Raw genomic sequence first — 16905 nt, 5'->3', positions numbered from 1 at the left:
TGCAGCTTTTGTTGTGCAACACGCAGTTTCGAGGATTGTAGCAGACGTACAGTACATACTTTACTTGTTCATCTTGCAAGCACTAGCAGCTGGCAACAAATAGCTTTGACTGGGTGGTTTTTTGGCCACCCGAAGTATGAGTAGACTATCTTGTGCCAGGGGTGTGCTCTGCGATACTTCTATCTTTGTTTGGTTGGTTGGTTGGTTGATCACCTCGGCGGACTTCGCTTGCTGACTCATCGGATCAACTCGCGTCATTTGTAATCAATCTTTGACCTGGATTAAAATGACGATCCAGTGGACAGCCAGATCAGCATGACTTTGGTACTCAATACCATGAATCCATGCTCAGTCTGATGCTTGGTCTGACAACGCCACTCATGGATAATGGGGACTTTTTCTTGGGTCATCTAATCTTCCCCATCGGGAGTCTCCCCCCGGTCCACCAGGAGAGGACAGCTCCGCGGGTGAACCATGGCTCAGAGCAACATATTGCTCAGGGACAATCAGGTACAAGGATGGATGTATGTAGGGATGTATGTATGTATGCTGTTGACGGAACTGGCTGAGATGCAACGACTAAGTTACCACCCTCTAGCTCTTAATTGATCGTGAAAGCAAGTAATGAGTCGAGGCAGCAGCAAAGAAGAAATCAGAAGAGATCATAGTCACGGCATTTGGTCAGTTGGCCCTCCCAAGAGGGTTCCAGTTCGGATGAGGATCGTCATAGCCAGCGAATTATAATCATTCAACAGCAAGCCGCACGGGTAGGGGCAGGAAAATCGTCTGCACCCAATATCCAACCACTGCCTCAGGATGAGAGGCGTTGACGCCCTAAGAGTCAATGCAAGTTTCTAGGGGGGGGTCGGGGTGGGAAAGCAGAGTCATCTCTTGCTCATCATGGGTTGATAATGTTAATGTGAAAGGAAGAAAAACTACGGAGTACTATTACCTTTCCTCTTCTACTCCGTACTGGGGAGGGAGGGGTGCGAAAAGGCAAAAAAGAAGAAAGAAGTTAAAGGTGGAAGAGAGTCGGAGGGTCTAGTTGGTGGAGTCAGTCGTGGCACCAGACAATGGCCAGGCAGCCCAAAAGCCGGCCCAACAACCCAATCCAATCCACTCACAGGCGCCCTCTTCTCAGTCACGAAGTTCCCTTTCCACCTGCCTGTCTATTCCAGTTGCTTGCTCCCCTCACTCTTTCTCTCTCTCTAATCTTGCGTGTGTGTGTGTGTGTGTGTGTGTCTGCGCCCCCTCCCGTCCCTCCTCCCTCTTTCTCTCTCTAGCCTAGCCTAGTCTGTAAAGCTCCTCCCCTCCCTCCTCTTTCTCTTTCTCTTTACGCTTTCTCATTTTCTCCTCTCCCTTTTCCCTTTTCCCTTTTCTTTTTTCGCCTCTCAACTGGAAAAGGTTTCTTCTCTCTTATCTTCTCCCCCCCCGTCTGTCTTACTTTTCCCTTCCCTCTCCTCCCCTTTAGCTCTTCTTCTCTTTCTTCTCTCTTCCCTCTCCCATCTTCCCATCCCCCAACCTCCTTACCCCCTCCCCCTCCACCACCACCATCCTCTCACCTTTGTTTCCTGACATTACTCCGTCAGTGTAAAGGGTTTACGAGTTTGTGTAAGGGTGTGTCTTGAAAGACATCAAGAGAAATAAGAAGAAGAAGACAGCCACTTCTTCCCGCAGGAATTTGAAAAGAGCAAGATCATTTGCAACCTTTTTTTCATCCTGCTGCCAGTGACCTCACAACCTCGGACCGTGATCAATCAACGACCTCGCTCCGATCCACACAGCTGCCTCGTTTGGACCTTTGCCTATAACTTGACTGTCTCTTCCCATTTCTGGTTCACTTTTAATGCACAAAGTGACCTGAAGCGTGTCAAATCATTCTTCACAACTGCCCTGGATACACACATCAAGCGCCCATTCCGGATTTGTTTCTTTTCTTCACGCCGGAAATAAAGCCAGATATACCACTGTGGGAACTCAACTTCGTCTCGTCTCGTGTTCTGCATTTGTGCCCGTGTCAACCAAGAATCGGATTAGCCTTCATTTCTCAGCCTTGGATTCCCTGGACACAGCCTTTTAGAACATACTTCGTTCGGTTTCTTGTTTCCAAGCAACCCAAGAGACTACCTACCAACCGTCATCTTCCTCTGGACCCGTCGGCTATTCCTTACTCTCCTGGATCTCCTTTGGCCACTTGGACCCGTTGACTATAATTTAATAACTGGAAACCGTTTATCCCTGGACAAGATGACTGGCCGTCATGGATTTGAAGGACGCCCGGAGCGTCAGAACGAATATTTCATTCCCGGTGATGGTATCAGTCGGGAAGTCATCCAAGCAGATATTTGCCGTTATCTCGGGAATGATGCTCTCGTAAGACCTGGAAACCACAATGTTTGTTCCCCAATGTTCTTGTACTTTGCACCATGTCATGACACGACTGATGGCAGAAGCTATCTCTGAAAACATAAGACTGACACAAATGAGCAGGGTCGCCAAGGCTACTTCATTCGAGCCTACCGCAATCTCACCTCTGTATGTTCTCGCACAAGCGTGTCGCAGCGGTCACCATCCACCATGTACAATTCAACTGACTATTCATGCAGGAAATGATTGCTGATCTCAAAGCCGACTCTGCTCGGTGGGAGGCAGACGTTTCACGCCGAATGGACCAAGGCAATCCCAGAGGTAGCTACGCACACGACTACAGTTATTCCCAGGCGCCTAACATCTCTCCCGCAACCTATCCAGCCACGACCATCCATGAAGGACGTCAACAAGGAGGCCCCTCACCCCCACCAGCCTACACAGCACCCCCTCCGGCACCCCAACAGTTTGTGGACCCATATGTTCAACCCCCGTACGCGGCGACTCAGAGTCCTCCGTACCCTACTCCATCATCCTACCCTGCAAACCATTCACCCTTTGCAACTGGCCAGGCCCCCTACCCTCCTGCGCAAATCCCATACTCTGCTCCTAGTCAACCTGCGGTTTCTGCCGACATACATCCTTCATACACATACGGCACAGGGTATGGATATGAAAATGGGAGGAACAATGCTCCACGCTACCCTGGGCCGGCAACGTATGAGGCCGAACAGGACTACTCCCCGGTAACTTCCGGAATAGCATACCCTCCCACTACAGCCGCGGACCCGAGGATTGGAATGGATCCCAGATACACTCCTGAGTCGACGTATCCAGACCGCAATAGGCCCCAGCCGACAAGAGAAAGCCAAGCTCCTCGCCGAACCCGGTGACGGCATAAACTCCATTCCATGCTAGTGAGCTTAGGCGAGGACCACAATTCTCATTGTGTTATAATGACGGCCTCATCACCCTGGAAACTGCAGGCATTTCCAGATTTACGCTCCGATAGTAGAGCAGTCTGAGGAACAATCCTCTTACATTTCATAGCCTTACTGGAACATCAGACCAGGAAAAAAAAAGCGTGCATGACTTTGGGAATCCGAATTGCGGAGCCAGACATTTGGAGTACTGGATACTGTTCGACCTGGATACCACTCATATATTTATTTTATCGACTTTTGAAGCGTGCTCAACATCATCGCTCACGTTGGCTCGTGTTGCAGCTAACCTGCTTTCAATGACAAGCTGGGACGCTTGGTAATTGGAATCTGAAGATTGGCCCGAATTTCATCGTGTTCGGTTATGAGGAGGCTTTATGGCTTATCTTTCTCTGCAATGCCGGCGCTGGCTGTCTTGAATCTCCTTTCTGTGCTGGGTTGTTCTTCTTTTGCGTCGTGTGGTTGTTTTTTCTGGTGAATAGGCTGTGGCCCCTTGATTTCTGTTGCTTTCGTCCTTCCTGTTTTCAAGGACTGCAGGGATTAGTTTTTACGATGTCTTGAGTTCGGCGAAGAGCACCGACTGATTTTCCACGGCATCGGCTAGGATCTTCGATGATATACGGTGATGCTGTCCACGAGCTATATGTAGATATGAGCATACACGGCGTTAATCTCTGGTTTCTCAATGGTTGTTCCCTGGGTCCGACAGTGATGGTTCCAGTTTTGTTTGATAATTGATCTATATTCTACTGAACTCTGTGAAATTATATCATTCTCAAATCTGTCTCTCCTGTCCCCTATCCCGCAGCCTGCCCAACCAGCGCGGCTATTTTGTTGTTGTGTGCATCTGCCCTAGAAATTCGGTGTGCGGACCATCAGTGATTGTCCCAATCCCTTGGAGTGACGTCTGCAAGCCTTCTCTAAGACTGGGTCTCATAAATACCCACACATCCTTTCAGAGGAACAAAGACTTGTTAGCCCTGCTATCAGAACTTCACTGACGCTATTTACCGCAGTTCTTGACACCTAACCGCGGTTCTTGATATCTCCGACTAAGCTAAACAGTTCGCCGACTAAGCGAAAGACTGATGATGTCGTGCTATCAGGAACCCAGGAGTTTCAAAGGCGCATTCACTGCAGTTCTTAATGTTGCCGACCAGGCAAAAGACTGATGATGTCGTTCGTCAATTGTTATCCTGTTTTCACCTCCATGTTGAAATCCCAGCTCGGTGTTTTTTCATAGCCTCACGTCCTCTCATCTGAAACAGATCCGGGTTGTGCGTTGCTTTACGGAAACAGTACCTATTCCGCAAGCGTTGTTGCAACATGTGTGCGTCGGAGTTTCTACCTTTTGACGGAGACATCAAAATATCTGTACCGCCTGAAGTGTACAGACTTCACTCTCATGTGGTTGCTAGGCGCTCCGGTACACTCAATCGGGCAATAGAGCACGCACGAGAAAATGCTCATCCGTGCACTGACCCGGTTCTCATTGAGATGGACCTCGTCGTGGTTCCTGCAGCTGACCGCAGGTATGGCCGGCTGGAAATCGAGGTAACTTTTTACAGATTTGGTATATCATGATGTAGTTCATGCTGACTGACAGGTTCCCAGGCCGTCGCCGGAGTACCGCAGCGCGCACAGCCTGCCGACCTTCTTTCTCCAAAGCTCCGCAAGATCTGGGGCAATCTGATCAAGAGCCTGAGTGGTCAGACGCCTTTCTTGAAGCCTCACAACCCCGACTTGCCAGGATTGGCAATTCGCCCAGATCCGGATGAGGAGCCTGACGATATACTCCACAATTCCAAGGCCCTCATTACCCTGGCCGAGGAGCTCGAAGCCACCCAGACTGTGTTCTCAGCTCTGGAAGACGCTTTTGTGGACCTTGGTCACGATCTTGGGGAAGCGGTGGCCGAGGACCCGATCCAGTGGCTGTGCATCTCCATGACTCTTCGGGAATCTTGGATCTTCAAGGACGCAGCCTGCCATGTGGTCGGCAAATGGCACAATCTGGAACCGGAGGTGAAGATGTCTATCCCCGAGGCCGCCCGCCGCGTCTGCCAGAGCTACAGTGACGAGCTCGTCCAACGCTGTAAAGCTGTCGAGGATTTCTTCATGACCGTCGAGTTTGAGCCCCTGGAGAATCCGGGCTCATCTGACCTGCTGGGCTTGAGCCCGCATATGTGGGTGGCACTCACTCGGTTCCGAGAATGGGTGTATGTCAATATCAGCTTGGCAAACGGCTTCCGTGGCGAAGATGGAGGCTTCAATTTCTATCGCTACATGTATAACGAGGACGACGAGTACGATGAAGATTGGGTCCCCTATCTTATGGAAGACGACTGCCCCCAGGAGGATGTCGACGAGATTCATGGATATTTGCACAGGCTCAGGGAATTCTGTGAGGAGGAGGTGGAGCCGCTCTTGGAGTCCAATGTTAGCCACTCGACTGGCCGATACTTGACTTGCACCGAGATCAAGGATGAGGACATTCCCTGGGATGATGATGAATGAGCATTGCCATCCGGCATTTGTGCTATTAGCTTTCATTCTCTCAAGCGTCTTCTACACCAACATGGACAGCTTGGCTCGCACTTCATCTCGATACCCCGCCATCGCCACCGCCTATCAGTTAATTTATCAATGTTTAATGTTCAACGTCTCTCCGGCGTTGTTTTTTTCTTGCTTTCCTTTCACCACTACAATGCTTGTCAACTTGGAGATCAGTGACCCGAGTACCTGCCAATCCTTCATTGCGTCTCTCCCTTGGCATTTCCTTTATTTCTACCGACATGGGATTTGGTTCAGGCACCGTGTTGAAACAAACTCGATATTGGTCTTGCTTGTTCTTCTACAAAGGTTGACCCTGATATCAGTTTCCCCCTACGGTGTGTTACTACCTTTTTCTTTGGCATCGTACATATCACCTTCTTGACATCTGACATAATGAGCAGTGGTATCTGGAATTCTAAGCCAGTCACTACACCAGGATCAGGTCTTTCTTTTTCAGGACCAGAACTTGAGAAGAGACATGCTTGGAGAGTCCTAATGACACACTCTGTGGCCGGGAGTCCAAGTTGGTGCTTATCTTTGAATGTTCGGCCGTGAGTTGGCGAATAATAACATCTTGTACAATAAAAAAAAGCTTTGCTTGAACAAGACAACCCTCAATCTCCCTGCTCAGTAGGGCATCTTCTCATGTACAGTACATTGTAACGCTCACACCCACTATGTCTAGCAAGCCATGGGGGGCACCCAACCAATAAACGAGGCGGGAATGGATGCTGACATCGGGTTGAGGAAGCTCCGTCATCGCCAGACCAGAGATCCCGTGTTATGCCCCTCGACAAGCTTGCCTAGACTGTCCAACTGAGCCTCACATGGCGCGTTCACGTTGCTGACATCTCCTTGGCCGCGATGGCATTCTCACTCCCCCTCTCGAATCGCTTGCTTGAGACCTAAAACCTAGCTAATGATGACAGACCCCGGACTCAAAACCTCGGAAATTGGAAGAAGAAAACGGAAACGGTATTGCATTGCTGTTGTATCTTGTGTGTTATATGGGAAATTTACTCGTCATCGTAACCCTGCGGGATGACCCGGGGACCGGCGGGGACTTTGAGGAAGACGTTAGTGAGCAAGGGAAACCATAAGCTTCAAATTCTGGAATGCACAGAATCTGCTCCCAATGGCTGAGGGATCGTCCTTACTGGGATATGTCAAGGGGACAGGCTCGGGGTCGTAGGAGCCGAAGTAGCGTCTGATCGGGGGAATGGTCACCAATGCGACCGGACCCATGGAGCCGATGACGAGGGAGTAGAAGATGGCGGGCTTCTCGTGGGCGGCCCAGCGCATGTAGCGGAAAGGAGTCGACCAGAACTGAGGAGCAGACATGATTGCGATGGATGGATAGCTCGGTGTGGGATCGGAGAAAGGGTTTTTTTCCTGGTCGGTGCTTGGAAGCCGACGGGCGTGGGTGGCAGGTGGAAGGGTTCGGAGAAATTGACCGGCGTTCTTGAATAGGTCAATTGATATGGGAGATCGTAGAAAGACCGACGGCGAGATCTTCCAGACTCTAGCGGAGAGGTGGTAATCGGGCAAATGCGACTGGGAGAGGGGAGCGACGGGAACGATGAGGAGAGGTCGAAAGTGACGACAAGCCGAAAGTGGATGCGGCGGTTCCAATGGAGAAGAGTGAGTCTTGGCACTCGGTCCAAACACGTCGCCCGTTCGTCTACGCCGGCGTACGTACTACTACTTGCTATCACGATATTTGATGGGTTGACACTGCATTGGACTTTTTCTCCTTGACATCTTCCCCACTTCTTTCTTTTGCGCCAGGAGCTGGCTCTTCTTTCCTCCCCCCTCTCCCCCGTAACTCACCTGTCGTTTGTTCGTCCGCGCCGCTGTGCGGATCCATTGCATAATGCGGTGGTGTCTTTCCTTCTTCCTCTTCGGCTTCCTGGCCGTGGTGAATGCGCTCAGTAGTTCCGGCAACCGTCTCTTGGTTGTCTTGGAGGATGCCTCCGAGAAGGGTCTCTATTCCACACTCTGGAGTGATCTGAAGGGTATGTGTCTCTTATTAAGTGTGTATGAAGCAATTGATACTGATAATGCTGAATTCAAGCTCGTGGATATGACATCGCCTTCGAATCTCCCAAGAGTGACCAGCTCTCGCTGTTCGAGCTCGGCGAGAGAGCTTACGACCACCTCCTCCTTCTTCCTCCCAAGTCCAAAGGTTAGACATTGGTTTTTACTGTTTACTACAACAGTTGCAATTGAGCATCCGATTGACCTGCTGCTCTAGGATTCGGACCTTCTCTTAGCCCCAAGAACATCGTCGACTTCCTGAACAAGGACGGCAACGTCCTCCTCGCTCTCTCTGGCAAATCCACCACTCCTAGCGCCATCAGCTCGCTTCTTTTGGAGCTCGACCTCCATCTGTCGACGGACCGCTCCTCGATTGTCGTCGACCACTTCAACTATGATACCCTCTCCGCCGCTGAGAAGCACGACGTTCTGCTCCTGCAGCGCCCCGGCCAGTTGAGACCCGACACCAAGTCTTACTTCGATGGTGAAGGCGTCTTGGCACTCCCCAGAGCTGCTCCTCACACTCTCGGCGACAATATCCTTGCTGCGCCTATTCTGCGTGCCCCCGTCACCGCCTACAGCTACAACCCCAAGGAGGAAGCCGCTGCTGTTGAGGACATCTGGGCCACCGGTTCCCAGCTCTCTCTCATCTCGACCCTGCAGACCCGCAGCTCCTCTCGCTTCACCCTGCTGGGCTCCGCGGAGAGTCTCCAGGACAAGTGGTTCACCGCCACCGTCCAGGCACCCGGCAGCGGCGAGGAGACCAAGACGGTCAACCAGGATTTCGCCAAGCAGTTGACTGCCTGGACCTTCAAGGAGACTGGAGTGCTCAAGGTTGGAAAGATCGAGCACCATCTCGCTCAGGATGATCTCACTGCCGAGGACTTGAACCCCACCATCTACCGGGTCAAGAACGAGACTGTAGGTTCTGTTAACCCCGGGCAGACAAGATTCTATACTAACATATCAACAGGTCTTCAGCATTGAAATCTCCGAGTACAGCTACGACAAGTTCGTGCCCTTCGAACTGCCCGCCGAAGATGCCCTCCAGCTCGAGTTCACCATGCTCTCCCCCTTCCACCGCCTGAAGCTGGAGCCTGCCTACCGCACCGAGAACAGCACCGTCTTCCGCACTCAGTTCACTGTCCCCGATCAGCACGGTATCTTCTCGTTCCGCGTGAACTACAAGCGTCCGTTCCTCACCACCATCGAGGAGAAGCACGAGGTGACGGTGCGCCACTTCGCCCACAACGAGTTCCCGCGCAGCTGGGAGATCAGCGGCGGGTGGGTTTGGATCGCTGGACTGTGGTCTGTCATCGGGGGCTTCATGGCTTTCGTGGCTGTGTGGCTCTACTCGGAGCCGGCCTCGGCTCAGGTCAAGAAGAACCAGTGATTGTAATTTATCTAGATGTCCAGTCAATGACAGTTTTCGTACATTATATCTGTCACAATATTTCCTTTCGCCCCACAACGTGTCCGCCGTACGTCCCCCAAGCCTACAAGTAGGGTTGTAGAGAATGCTCGCAAGAGCTTCTTTCAAAGTATGTACAGTACAATAGTCCAGAACGTAGTCCTGGAGTAATCACATGAGAGGAGGGAAAGCACAATCCCATATATTCTTCCAATCAACTCCAAAACCATGCCAGTGCAGATGAACAGCAACAAAGAGTAAAATGAATAGAGCGAAGCAGTCAAGCTCCGAGGAGAGAAAGTGGTATAACGCAAAACAAACGTTACGAATGCCAAGATGGAGCCGGGGGATTGTTGTTCTTGATGACAACTTGCCCGCGTCCACAGGTGACACCTATCATTTCTTTTCCCTCGTCACAGACCTCGCGTCTTCTCGGGATCCATCTTCACCTCATCTCCGCTGATCTCCTTGACCGACTCGAACGCCGGCTTGCCAGCATACAACTGCTGGGACTTGTTGGAGCTTCCCCCCTCGAGTTCGGTCGATACCGAGATGGGCTGGTTCCCGCGGAATCGCTTGCGCATGTCGATCAAGCCGCGTCTGTTTGGCGTTGCGGAAAAAGGTTGTGGGTTAGCCTGTGAAATGACAAAGTCCAGGAAGATGGATAGAGTCGATTCTTGGTGGTTGGGATCACTCACTTGCACTCGCTAAAGCCCTTCCGCAGCTGCTGGCATCGCATCGGGAGCTGGTCGACGTGAGGGTCACTGAGACACTCCCGCGGGGTGTGTCGTTGGACCATGATGCAGTCGGATTCTTGGAGGCATTGCGCCAGTGCGTTCCCTATTTCAGCAGGAGAAGGTCTGTTAGAACAGAGGGCGACAATGGTGTGAGTGTAATGCTATGAGGGCTATTTCGAAGTTGTCCTCTATCTCCGACCACGAATGCTGGATCGCGGGTGCGCGCGCAAGCCGGTACAACTCCCGCCGCGAGAGGCATTGGGGGAAAAGTTGAGGAGAGCGTGACTCACTGATATCCTGACAGGAAGCCGGCATTGTGAATTGAGTTGGCCTGACTGCTCGAACAAGAAGGTCTCCAACCGCACTGCAGCGAAAGAACGGGCAATCTGATGATCATCTGCGGCCGGCAAACTCGACGCTCGGAGTGCCCTCGTCTCTCCCCCGGATTAGGTAAGCATCACATGAAGAAGCGGCCGCCCGCCTGCCACCCCCTCCAGCATGACGTCTGGGACGAGGAACGGACCCCTGTGATTGAACTCCCCTTTCTAGGAGGCGGGTTGTATCCTTGCTGCCTTCACTCAATGATGAGACTCTTGACTCGACGCGCTATGAGCTACGATAACCCGCATACACATTGAGTCTCTCTTTCTATCTTCTGTTCATTCTCCCTACAGTGCGGTGAAACTTGGCTGCGATCATGGCGCGCGTACCGGTTATTGGGAGGCTGTTTTGGTTTGAGTATCTGGCGCTTTTTGGGTCGCTGATCCTGGTGTTGTTGGAATGGGTGATACATATCATCACTTTCTGTCTGCGTAAGTGAATCTGGGTTGATGTTGATTTGCTGGGGGTCGGGCACTGACTGGATACAGCTGAACCTGTCATTCGGTTCTGCTACGATCGGTCAAAGACAATCTTCAACCTCCTGATCCCTCCCGGGGAGGACCTTGACAAACGTGAGAATGAGGAGAAGGTCGCTGCGGCCGTGGCGCAGGCGTCCGATTTTACAGACATTTGCGCTCTGTTTGGATACCAGGCGGAGGAGCACATCGTTCAGACTGGAGACGGCTACTTGCTCGGCCTCCACCGTCTCTCCTCTCGCAAGGGCGAGGAAGGGAAACGGATCAACCAGGGCGAAGGGAGCATCAAGAAGAAGATTGTCTACCTTCACCATGGGTTGATGATGTGCAGTGAGGTTTGGGTCTGCTTGTCGGAGGAACAGCGATGCCTGCCCTTTCAACTGGTAGAGCGCGGCTACGATGTGTGGCTTGGGAATAATCGCGGCAACAAGTACTCCAAGAAGTCTGTCAAGCACTCTCCGTTGACGAACGAGTTCTGGGATTTCTCCATCGACCAATTCTCCTTTCATGATATCCCCGATAGCATTCGATACATTCTCGACGTGACAGAGCAACCGTCCTTATCATATGTTGGCTTCTCTCAAGGCACAGCGCAGGCTTTTGCGACTCTCTCCATCCACCCGCTCCTGAATCAGAAGATTGATGTCTTCGTGGCTCTCGCACCCGCGATGGCCCCAACGGGCCTGCCGAACCACGTAGTAGACTCGTTGATGAAGGCCTCGCCCAACTTCCTGTTCCTGCTGTTTGGCAGACGCAGCATCCTCAGCTCCACCACTATGTGGCAGACCATTCTTTACCCCCCAATTTTTGTTTGGATCATTGACACGTCACTTCGCGGCCTCTTCAACTGGAGATGCAAGAATATTAGTCGCTGGCAAAAGCTCGCGGGGTACCTGCACTTGTTTTCTTTTACAAGCACCAAGTCGGTCGTGCACTGGTTCCAAATCATCCGACACCGGAACTTCCAGTTCTACGATGACGAGATCCACGCTCCGCTGAGCATTGTGGCGAGCGAGCGCTTCTACAAGCCGGTCAAGTACCCGACCAAGAACATCAAAACCCCTATCGTCCTGCTGTACGGCGGAAGTGACAGCCTGGTCGACATCAACGTCATGCTATCCGAACTACCCAGTGGGACCATGGCCAAGGAGATCCCGGAGTACGAGCATCTGGACTTCCTGTGGGCCCATGATGTGAACCGGCGAGTCTTCAGTCATGTGTTTGACGCGCTGGACAAGTACAGCCGCAAGGGGAAGGATCAGGTCAATGGTGTCAAGGAGGTGGCAGGATCCGACTACTAAGGTTTTGTGATATGCCTATTCCAGTGCAGCTCTGACTCGACCCAGCAGGGTCACATTTAGAGGGAGGGGCGCGCATGTATGTACATATAACCTAGGGTACAGGCTTGACAGCTCGATGGGATTTGCTTCCCGGCTTAGAATACACTATAAACGAGGACGTCTCCATCAGAAGCCGGGACCCCTGAAAAGGCTAGTACATAAGCCCGTTGCAGCGGCTTGCATCCAATTGGCTGTCGATGCAGGGCATTGAAGATACCTACATGTACACAGTATAGATGCGTAGTACTTTCGCTAATTCGGTTTGACGGGCTGTTGTTTCTGCTAGGGCGTGGATGGCGTGTTCGTGCATGTAGCCTAATCCAGTTGTTTCGCTCCGAGTGTAGTTATTCGGCCGACGCTTTCTCTTCGGTGTGTGGACGGAGATTGTTTGCGGCAATATACCCAGTGCATCCGATGCATTTCACATTTGGCAGCCCAGCCCAGCCTTGGCGAGTGTACACATACATACAACTGCCGAAGTAGACTTCTACTGACACTATGAGTGCCCACGTCACCTCCTCAACATTTGGCCGATGCGATGCGATGCAATGCAAGAATGCATCTTACGTCACCTCTCGTCTTTGAGAAAGAAACTGAAAGCAGAGACGCATTGGAATATTCAAGATTCCGATGACGAGGCCGTTACTCATCGGCGGCGCTCCATTGAACTGTACAAGTCATAGTTGAACATTACCTAGCATAGCATACATGTTAAATCAATCCTAGACTACCTCATTCATACACCGGATACAAGTAACTCGGCGGTGTGATACATCGAATCTGGACTTTGATACATCCCCTTCCCCCCCTCCCTCCCTACCCTCCACATACCCCCAGTACTTCGAATGGCATGTCGCTTTCCTCTTTCTTTTGCTTTTCCGCGCTGCAGGTCGGGCAGGGACATTGGTACTGTCCGGTACTTAAGCCACGCCGCGAAGGGAGAAAAGTACCGTACCTACAGCTCGGTACCTGCTGAGCTGGACTCCGTAGTGTTTCTTACTTAGTACGGCGTACTATGGAGCATTTCTGCGCTTACTGTAAATGCGGCTTGACTTTTTTTCCTTAGGGGGAACATGCAGAGCATCGAACCAGTGAGGTGAAAGTACCCTGCAGGAAGAAGGGGAACGACAAAATTGAATCGGATTTGATCCGTCCCTGACAGCTACGGCAGGTACTTCGCTGGCTCTCTTGCCTCCCTACTCGTGTGGTAAATGGGCCACAGCGACGAGTATAGTACTTCAGGAATTGCTAGCCGCTCGATGGTTTGGCGCGAGATTCACTGCTGTCTATGGTGGGGATCCAGCTGGTTCTTTTGTGGACTGGACTGGACTGAACTGGACATCGGGTCTGTCTTTTGGTCATCTGGGTGTGGGTTGAAGGGGATGGAGGTATTGGTGGATTAAGGGAAGGGTGAATGGAGGCAATAGAGGGAAGGGATGTGTAGGTTAGATCTGATACATAGGGATGGATGTTGTTTGGTGATGATGACGTTGAAACGAGGGGTTAGGATTGATGGGCCGTATCGGGAAAGAGGCAAATGGATGATGGATGAATGTTGATGATTGATTGATCTTGAGGGTGGTGGTTTGGGGGACTTTTGTACATCAGCACTTGTACTTATCTATTGAGTGTATTGTGGTACGGTACCTTGGCATCTTGAGGATTATATTGTTCAACGATCTCCCCCTTGATTGTCTTCACTTGAATTACCAATATCTTCAAAAGTTAGCGATTACAGTGAGTATAGCACGATCGGGATACAGTGACTCTGGCTCAGGCGAAGGCTCAGGTGAGTGATTGTGATTGTGATTGTTTAAAGCTTGATTGCTTGTTGGTATTCATCCTCTTCAATCGATACCCTGTCTTTCCTCCCTCATCTCCAGTCTCCCCTCCAACAATGCAGACATCCTTTGAGTCCAAAGAATGATTTTCCAGCAGTCGGATGAAAGCATAGGGGCAGAACCGGACAGCTGATCCAATTATTCCCTGGTCAATATGTTGGTGCCCCCTTTCTCGGAGGAAGAGGATGGCAACTGCAGTACTCCGTACTCGATATACATACCGTACACTCCACCAACGTCGGAATTACACAAGAGACGATCTGACCTCAGACTCTCCTACACTCCCACACCCTCTCCCACACCCTCTTGCTCCTTGTTATGCCGGATTGAGTTTGGGGGAATGCATTCCGGACGGGATGGAGAGAAGCTTCAAGCAATGCTAGTCTAATCATTGATGGTTTAAGGTTTTTCCTCGACCACAACAACATCGCTTGCTATCCTCACCGCCGCCGAACGAACGACCTTCCACAGCCGGTGCGCCCAGCAAAGAGAAGATACAACAAGATAATATAGGAGAGGGTCAGGGAAAGATCGAACCACAGAAAGGTGTGTGCAATCAGTGCGTGTATGTGCGCATGTAGGCTCCGACATTGATCATTGATTGATCGGCTTGTTATCGCAATCCCATGCTGTTTCTTCTTCTTCCTCTTCCTCTTCTCCTCCTCCCCACAGAAAGCCGAACCACAATCCAACCCACTTTGTCGGTGGACTAGGCTTGGCTGGCTGGCCGGTCTTTCTGCTTCGGTTTCTGCCTCTGTCTGGCTCTCGCTCACGTCTTGAACGCTTGTTGTTGGGTTTTAGTTATTTTCTAGTTAGTCTCCGGCACCAGTGGTGGTGGTGGTGGTGGTGGTGGTGGTGGTGGTCAGAAACACGAAGTTCCCCTCCCTCTCTTTCTGGTCTTCTTCATTCTCCTCCTTCCAACAACCCAACCCACACCTTCCCACCCACTTCCAAAAACTCGCCGCCTCGACATCTCGAACCACCATCGTTCTCCTTTATTCCGAACCTCCTCTCACCACTCACCTCAACTCCCCTCCTTCTCACACCTTACTTCAGACCTCTCTTGTGCCCAGCTTGTCCGACGCTTTCCGCCTGCCAACTCCCGCGGAATTGGTTGGGAATCGATTGGCATTAAGACCGATGTAACGGATCGCGTGTGGTTGTTGCCCTTGCTCTCCCAGCACTCCTCCCGACTTCCCCGCCTCCAACCCTCCGAAAGGGAATCAATTCATTCTTCACCTCCGATCATTCCCTTCCCCTTCCCATCCATCCTTTGATTGATTGGTGCGGATCGATACAGACAAACATCGACAAAGCCTGCTTTGCCTCCCCCCCCCTCCTCCTACTCCCTCTCTCGGCCAACCTTTTCTCAATTGTCGCATTCGGCCGCGTTCCCGTCTCGACCGCAGATTCGGGCCCCCTCCCAGGTCAGACAACACAATTGACATCGATATTTTTGTCGGAGTTCGACTCGCCTTTCACACCTCCATACCCAGCCTCAGACATCATTGTAATCGCGAAGCTATAGCCAATCGTCTCAATGCGGCCACAGTAAGTCCCCCGACTTGCGCATCATGCTATCGGACACATTTACTCGGCGGAGGATGCTGATCGCTCGCGTTCCGACTACAGACGGGAGTATCATATCGTCGTTCTAGGCGCTGGTAGGCACATACTCTCCTCCTGGGATCGGGCAGCGTTCATCACTGACGACGGGCGATTCTCGTCGGCGCAATAGGAGGTGTGGGCAAGAGCTGTCTTACTGGTATGTCTGGATGAGGGCACTACCCCGTCTGACTTGCATTCGTGCTGACGCCAGACAGCTCAATTCGTGCAAAATGTGTGGATTGAGAGCTACGACCCGACAATCGAGGACTCCTACCGAAAACAGATCGAGGTAGACGTAAGTGCCACCACTTTCCCTCGAGACATGTGCAGTCACTTACCTGCAGCAGGGCCGACAATGTATTCTGGAAATGTATGTTTCCTTTCGCAACCTGGAATTTGGGATCCTAGATGCTGGGACAATCCATGATGGATCAAAGTATCTGACTTGAGTGACATGTGCAGATTGGACACTGCAGGAACAGAACAGTTCAGTGAGTTAACGGTCTGTCGATGGTGCTTCCTCTCCTCTAACTAGTCTACAGCGGCCATGAGGTAAACATTGCGCCCACCCTCCAGCATTATAAGTCTCTACGATCACGCAATCGCAAGATGATCACCAGCATACCCTTTCATCCGATCTCGCAACTGACAGCGCACTCTGCAGAGAGCTATATATGAAGCAAGGACAGGGGTTTCTGCTCGTATTTTCCATCACGAGCATGTCGTCCCTGAACGAACTATCCGAGTTACGAGAACAGATCATCCGCATCAAGGAGGATGAGAAGGTGCCTATTGTCATTGTGGGCAACAAATCCGACCTTGAGGAAGACCGCGCCGTGCCACGCGCCCGCGCATTTGCTCTCTCCCAGAGCTGGGGCAACGCCCCCTACTACGAAACCTCGGCTCGTCGACGAGCCAACGTCAACGAGGTCTTCATTGACCTCTGCCGACAGATCATCCGAAAGGACCTGCAAGGCAACTCGAAGAGCGACGACTCCTCCCGCAAACGGGAGAACCCCAATCGGGGTGAGAAGAAGAAGGATAAGAAGCGGCGGAAGGGCCCTTGCGTGATCTTATAATCGATTTATATTGAGACGAAGTGAAGCAACCAACGGTACGCATGCAAACGAGCACCCGACTGCTTGTCCGCATGATTTATTTTTCATTTCTTGGCTTTCTCTCTCTTTTTTTTTTTTTTTTTTTTTTTTTTTTT

The 16905-nt window shown here is 51.5% G+C and overlaps 7 protein-coding genes across 7 annotated transcripts; 5 read left to right on the top strand and 2 right to left on the bottom strand.

Annotated features, from left to right (window-relative positions):
• Window positions 1–2247: 2247 nt before the first annotated feature.
• On the top strand, window positions 2248–3260 carry BO82DRAFT_286588 (putative transcription factor RfeG; the record flags this gene model as incomplete). The annotated part of the gene is made up of 3 exons (XM_025631553.1): window positions 2248–2373; window positions 2491–2535; window positions 2607–3260. The coding sequence occupies 3 exons, from the start codon at window positions 2248–2250 to the stop codon at window positions 3258–3260; spliced, it is 825 nt and encodes a 274-aa protein (XP_025490553.1).
• A 1212-nt stretch (window positions 3261–4472) lies between these two features.
• On the top strand, window positions 4473–6038 carry BO82DRAFT_108981 (uncharacterized protein). The gene is made up of 2 exons (XM_025629795.1): window positions 4473–4862; window positions 4923–6038. The coding sequence occupies exons 1-2, from the start codon at window positions 4635–4637 to the stop codon at window positions 5820–5822; spliced, it is 1128 nt and encodes a 375-aa protein (XP_025490552.1). The 5' UTR covers window positions 4473–4634; the 3' UTR covers window positions 5823–6038.
• Window positions 6039–6877: 839 nt separating this feature from the next.
• Window positions 6878–7202, bottom strand: BO82DRAFT_286597 (NADH:ubiquinone oxidoreductase subunit NDUFA3; the record flags this gene model as incomplete). Its single annotated transcript, XM_025631554.1, has 2 exons — window positions 6878–6924; window positions 7019–7202. 2 exons carry the CDS (start codon window positions 7200–7202, stop codon window positions 6878–6880), a joined length of 231 nt encoding a protein of 76 aa, XP_025490551.1.
• Window positions 7203–7575: 373 nt separating this feature from the next.
• On the top strand, window positions 7576–9338 carry BO82DRAFT_393101 (dolichyl-diphosphooligosaccharide-protein glycotransferase). Its single transcript, XM_025638653.1, has 4 exons — window positions 7576–7876; window positions 7936–8046; window positions 8116–8819; window positions 8872–9338. Exons 1-4 carry the CDS (start codon window positions 7735–7737, stop codon window positions 9289–9291), a joined length of 1377 nt encoding a protein of 458 aa, XP_025490550.1. The 5' UTR covers window positions 7576–7734; the 3' UTR covers window positions 9292–9338.
• Window positions 9339–10435, bottom strand: BO82DRAFT_355515 (PET191 family protein). The gene is made up of 3 exons (XM_025635475.1): window positions 10337–10435; window positions 10008–10149; window positions 9339–9909 (listed from the first exon to the last, which is right to left on the bottom strand). The coding sequence occupies exons 1-3, from the start codon at window positions 10359–10361 to the stop codon at window positions 9723–9725; spliced, it is 354 nt and encodes a 117-aa protein (XP_025490549.1). The 5' UTR covers window positions 10362–10435; the 3' UTR covers window positions 9339–9722.
• Window positions 10436–10576: 141 nt separating this feature from the next.
• Window positions 10577–12577, top strand: BO82DRAFT_355514 (sterol esterase). The gene is made up of 2 exons (XM_025635474.1): window positions 10577–10858; window positions 10916–12577. Exons 1-2 carry the CDS (start codon window positions 10744–10746, stop codon window positions 12202–12204), a joined length of 1404 nt encoding a protein of 467 aa, XP_025490548.1. The 5' UTR covers window positions 10577–10743; the 3' UTR covers window positions 12205–12577.
• A 2770-nt stretch (window positions 12578–15347) lies between these two features.
• BO82DRAFT_108867 (putative RAS small monomeric GTPase (Rsr1)) lies at window positions 15348–16905 on the top strand. Its single transcript, XM_025629793.1, has 8 exons — window positions 15348–15635; window positions 15717–15748; window positions 15823–15849; window positions 15908–15987; window positions 16040–16062; window positions 16155–16183; window positions 16235–16244; window positions 16357–16905. Exons 1-8 carry the CDS (start codon window positions 15625–15627, stop codon window positions 16769–16771), a joined length of 627 nt encoding a protein of 208 aa, XP_025490547.1. The 5' UTR covers window positions 15348–15624; the 3' UTR covers window positions 16772–16905.

The sequence above is a fragment of the Aspergillus uvarum genome (genome assembly GCF_003184745.1).
Source record: "Aspergillus uvarum CBS 121591 unplaced genomic scaffold BO82scaffold_37, whole genome shotgun sequence".
Classification (NCBI taxonomy): Eukaryota; Fungi; Ascomycota; class Eurotiomycetes; order Eurotiales; family Aspergillaceae; genus Aspergillus; species Aspergillus uvarum.
The sequence above is the reverse complement of the archived record's forward strand: the minus strand, read 5'-3'. Positions and strand labels throughout refer to the sequence as shown.

Excerpts from the sequence above, each read along its gene's own strand:
- BO82DRAFT_108981 (XM_025629795.1), top strand. The coding sequence starts at position 4,635 with ATGTGTGCGTCGGAGTTTCTACCTTTTGACGGAGACATCAAAATATCT. Across the intron at positions 4,863-4,922 it reads ATGGCCGGCTGGAAATCGAG|GCCGTCGCCGGAGTACCGCA; the intron begins GTAACTTTTTAC and ends ACAGGTTCCCAG.
- BO82DRAFT_393101 (XM_025638653.1), top strand. The coding sequence starts at position 7,735 with ATGCGGTGGTGTCTTTCCTTCTTCCTCTTCGGCTTCCTGGCCGTGGTG. Across the intron at positions 8,047-8,115 it reads TCTTCCTCCCAAGTCCAAAG|GATTCGGACCTTCTCTTAGC; the intron begins GTTAGACATTGG and ends CTGCTGCTCTAG. Across the intron at positions 8,820-8,871 it reads ACCGGGTCAAGAACGAGACT|GTCTTCAGCATTGAAATCTC; the intron begins GTAGGTTCTGTT and ends ACATATCAACAG.
- BO82DRAFT_355515 (XM_025635475.1), bottom strand. The coding sequence starts at position 10,361 with ATGCCGGCTTCCTGTCAGGATATCA. Across the intron at positions 10,150-10,336 it reads GGCTTCCTGTCAGGATATCA|GGAACGCACTGGCGCAATGC; the intron begins GTGAGTCACGCT and ends CTGCTGAAATAG. Across the intron at positions 9,910-10,007 it reads AAGGGCTTTAGCGAGTGCAA|ACGCGGCTTGATCGACATGC; the intron begins GTGAGTGATCCC and ends AACGCCAAACAG.
- BO82DRAFT_355514 (XM_025635474.1), top strand. The coding sequence starts at position 10,744 with ATGGCGCGCGTACCGGTTATTGGGAGGCTGTTTTGGTTTGAGTATCTG. Across the intron at positions 10,859-10,915 it reads TATCATCACTTTCTGTCTGC|CTGAACCTGTCATTCGGTTC; the intron begins GTAAGTGAATCT and ends GACTGGATACAG.
- BO82DRAFT_108867 (XM_025629793.1), top strand. Across the intron at positions 15,988-16,039 it reads GAAAACAGATCGAGGTAGAC|GGCCGACAATGTATTCTGGA; the intron begins GTAAGTGCCACC and ends TACCTGCAGCAG. Across the intron at positions 16,063-16,154 it reads CGACAATGTATTCTGGAAAT|ATTGGACACTGCAGGAACAG; the intron begins GTATGTTTCCTT and ends TGACATGTGCAG.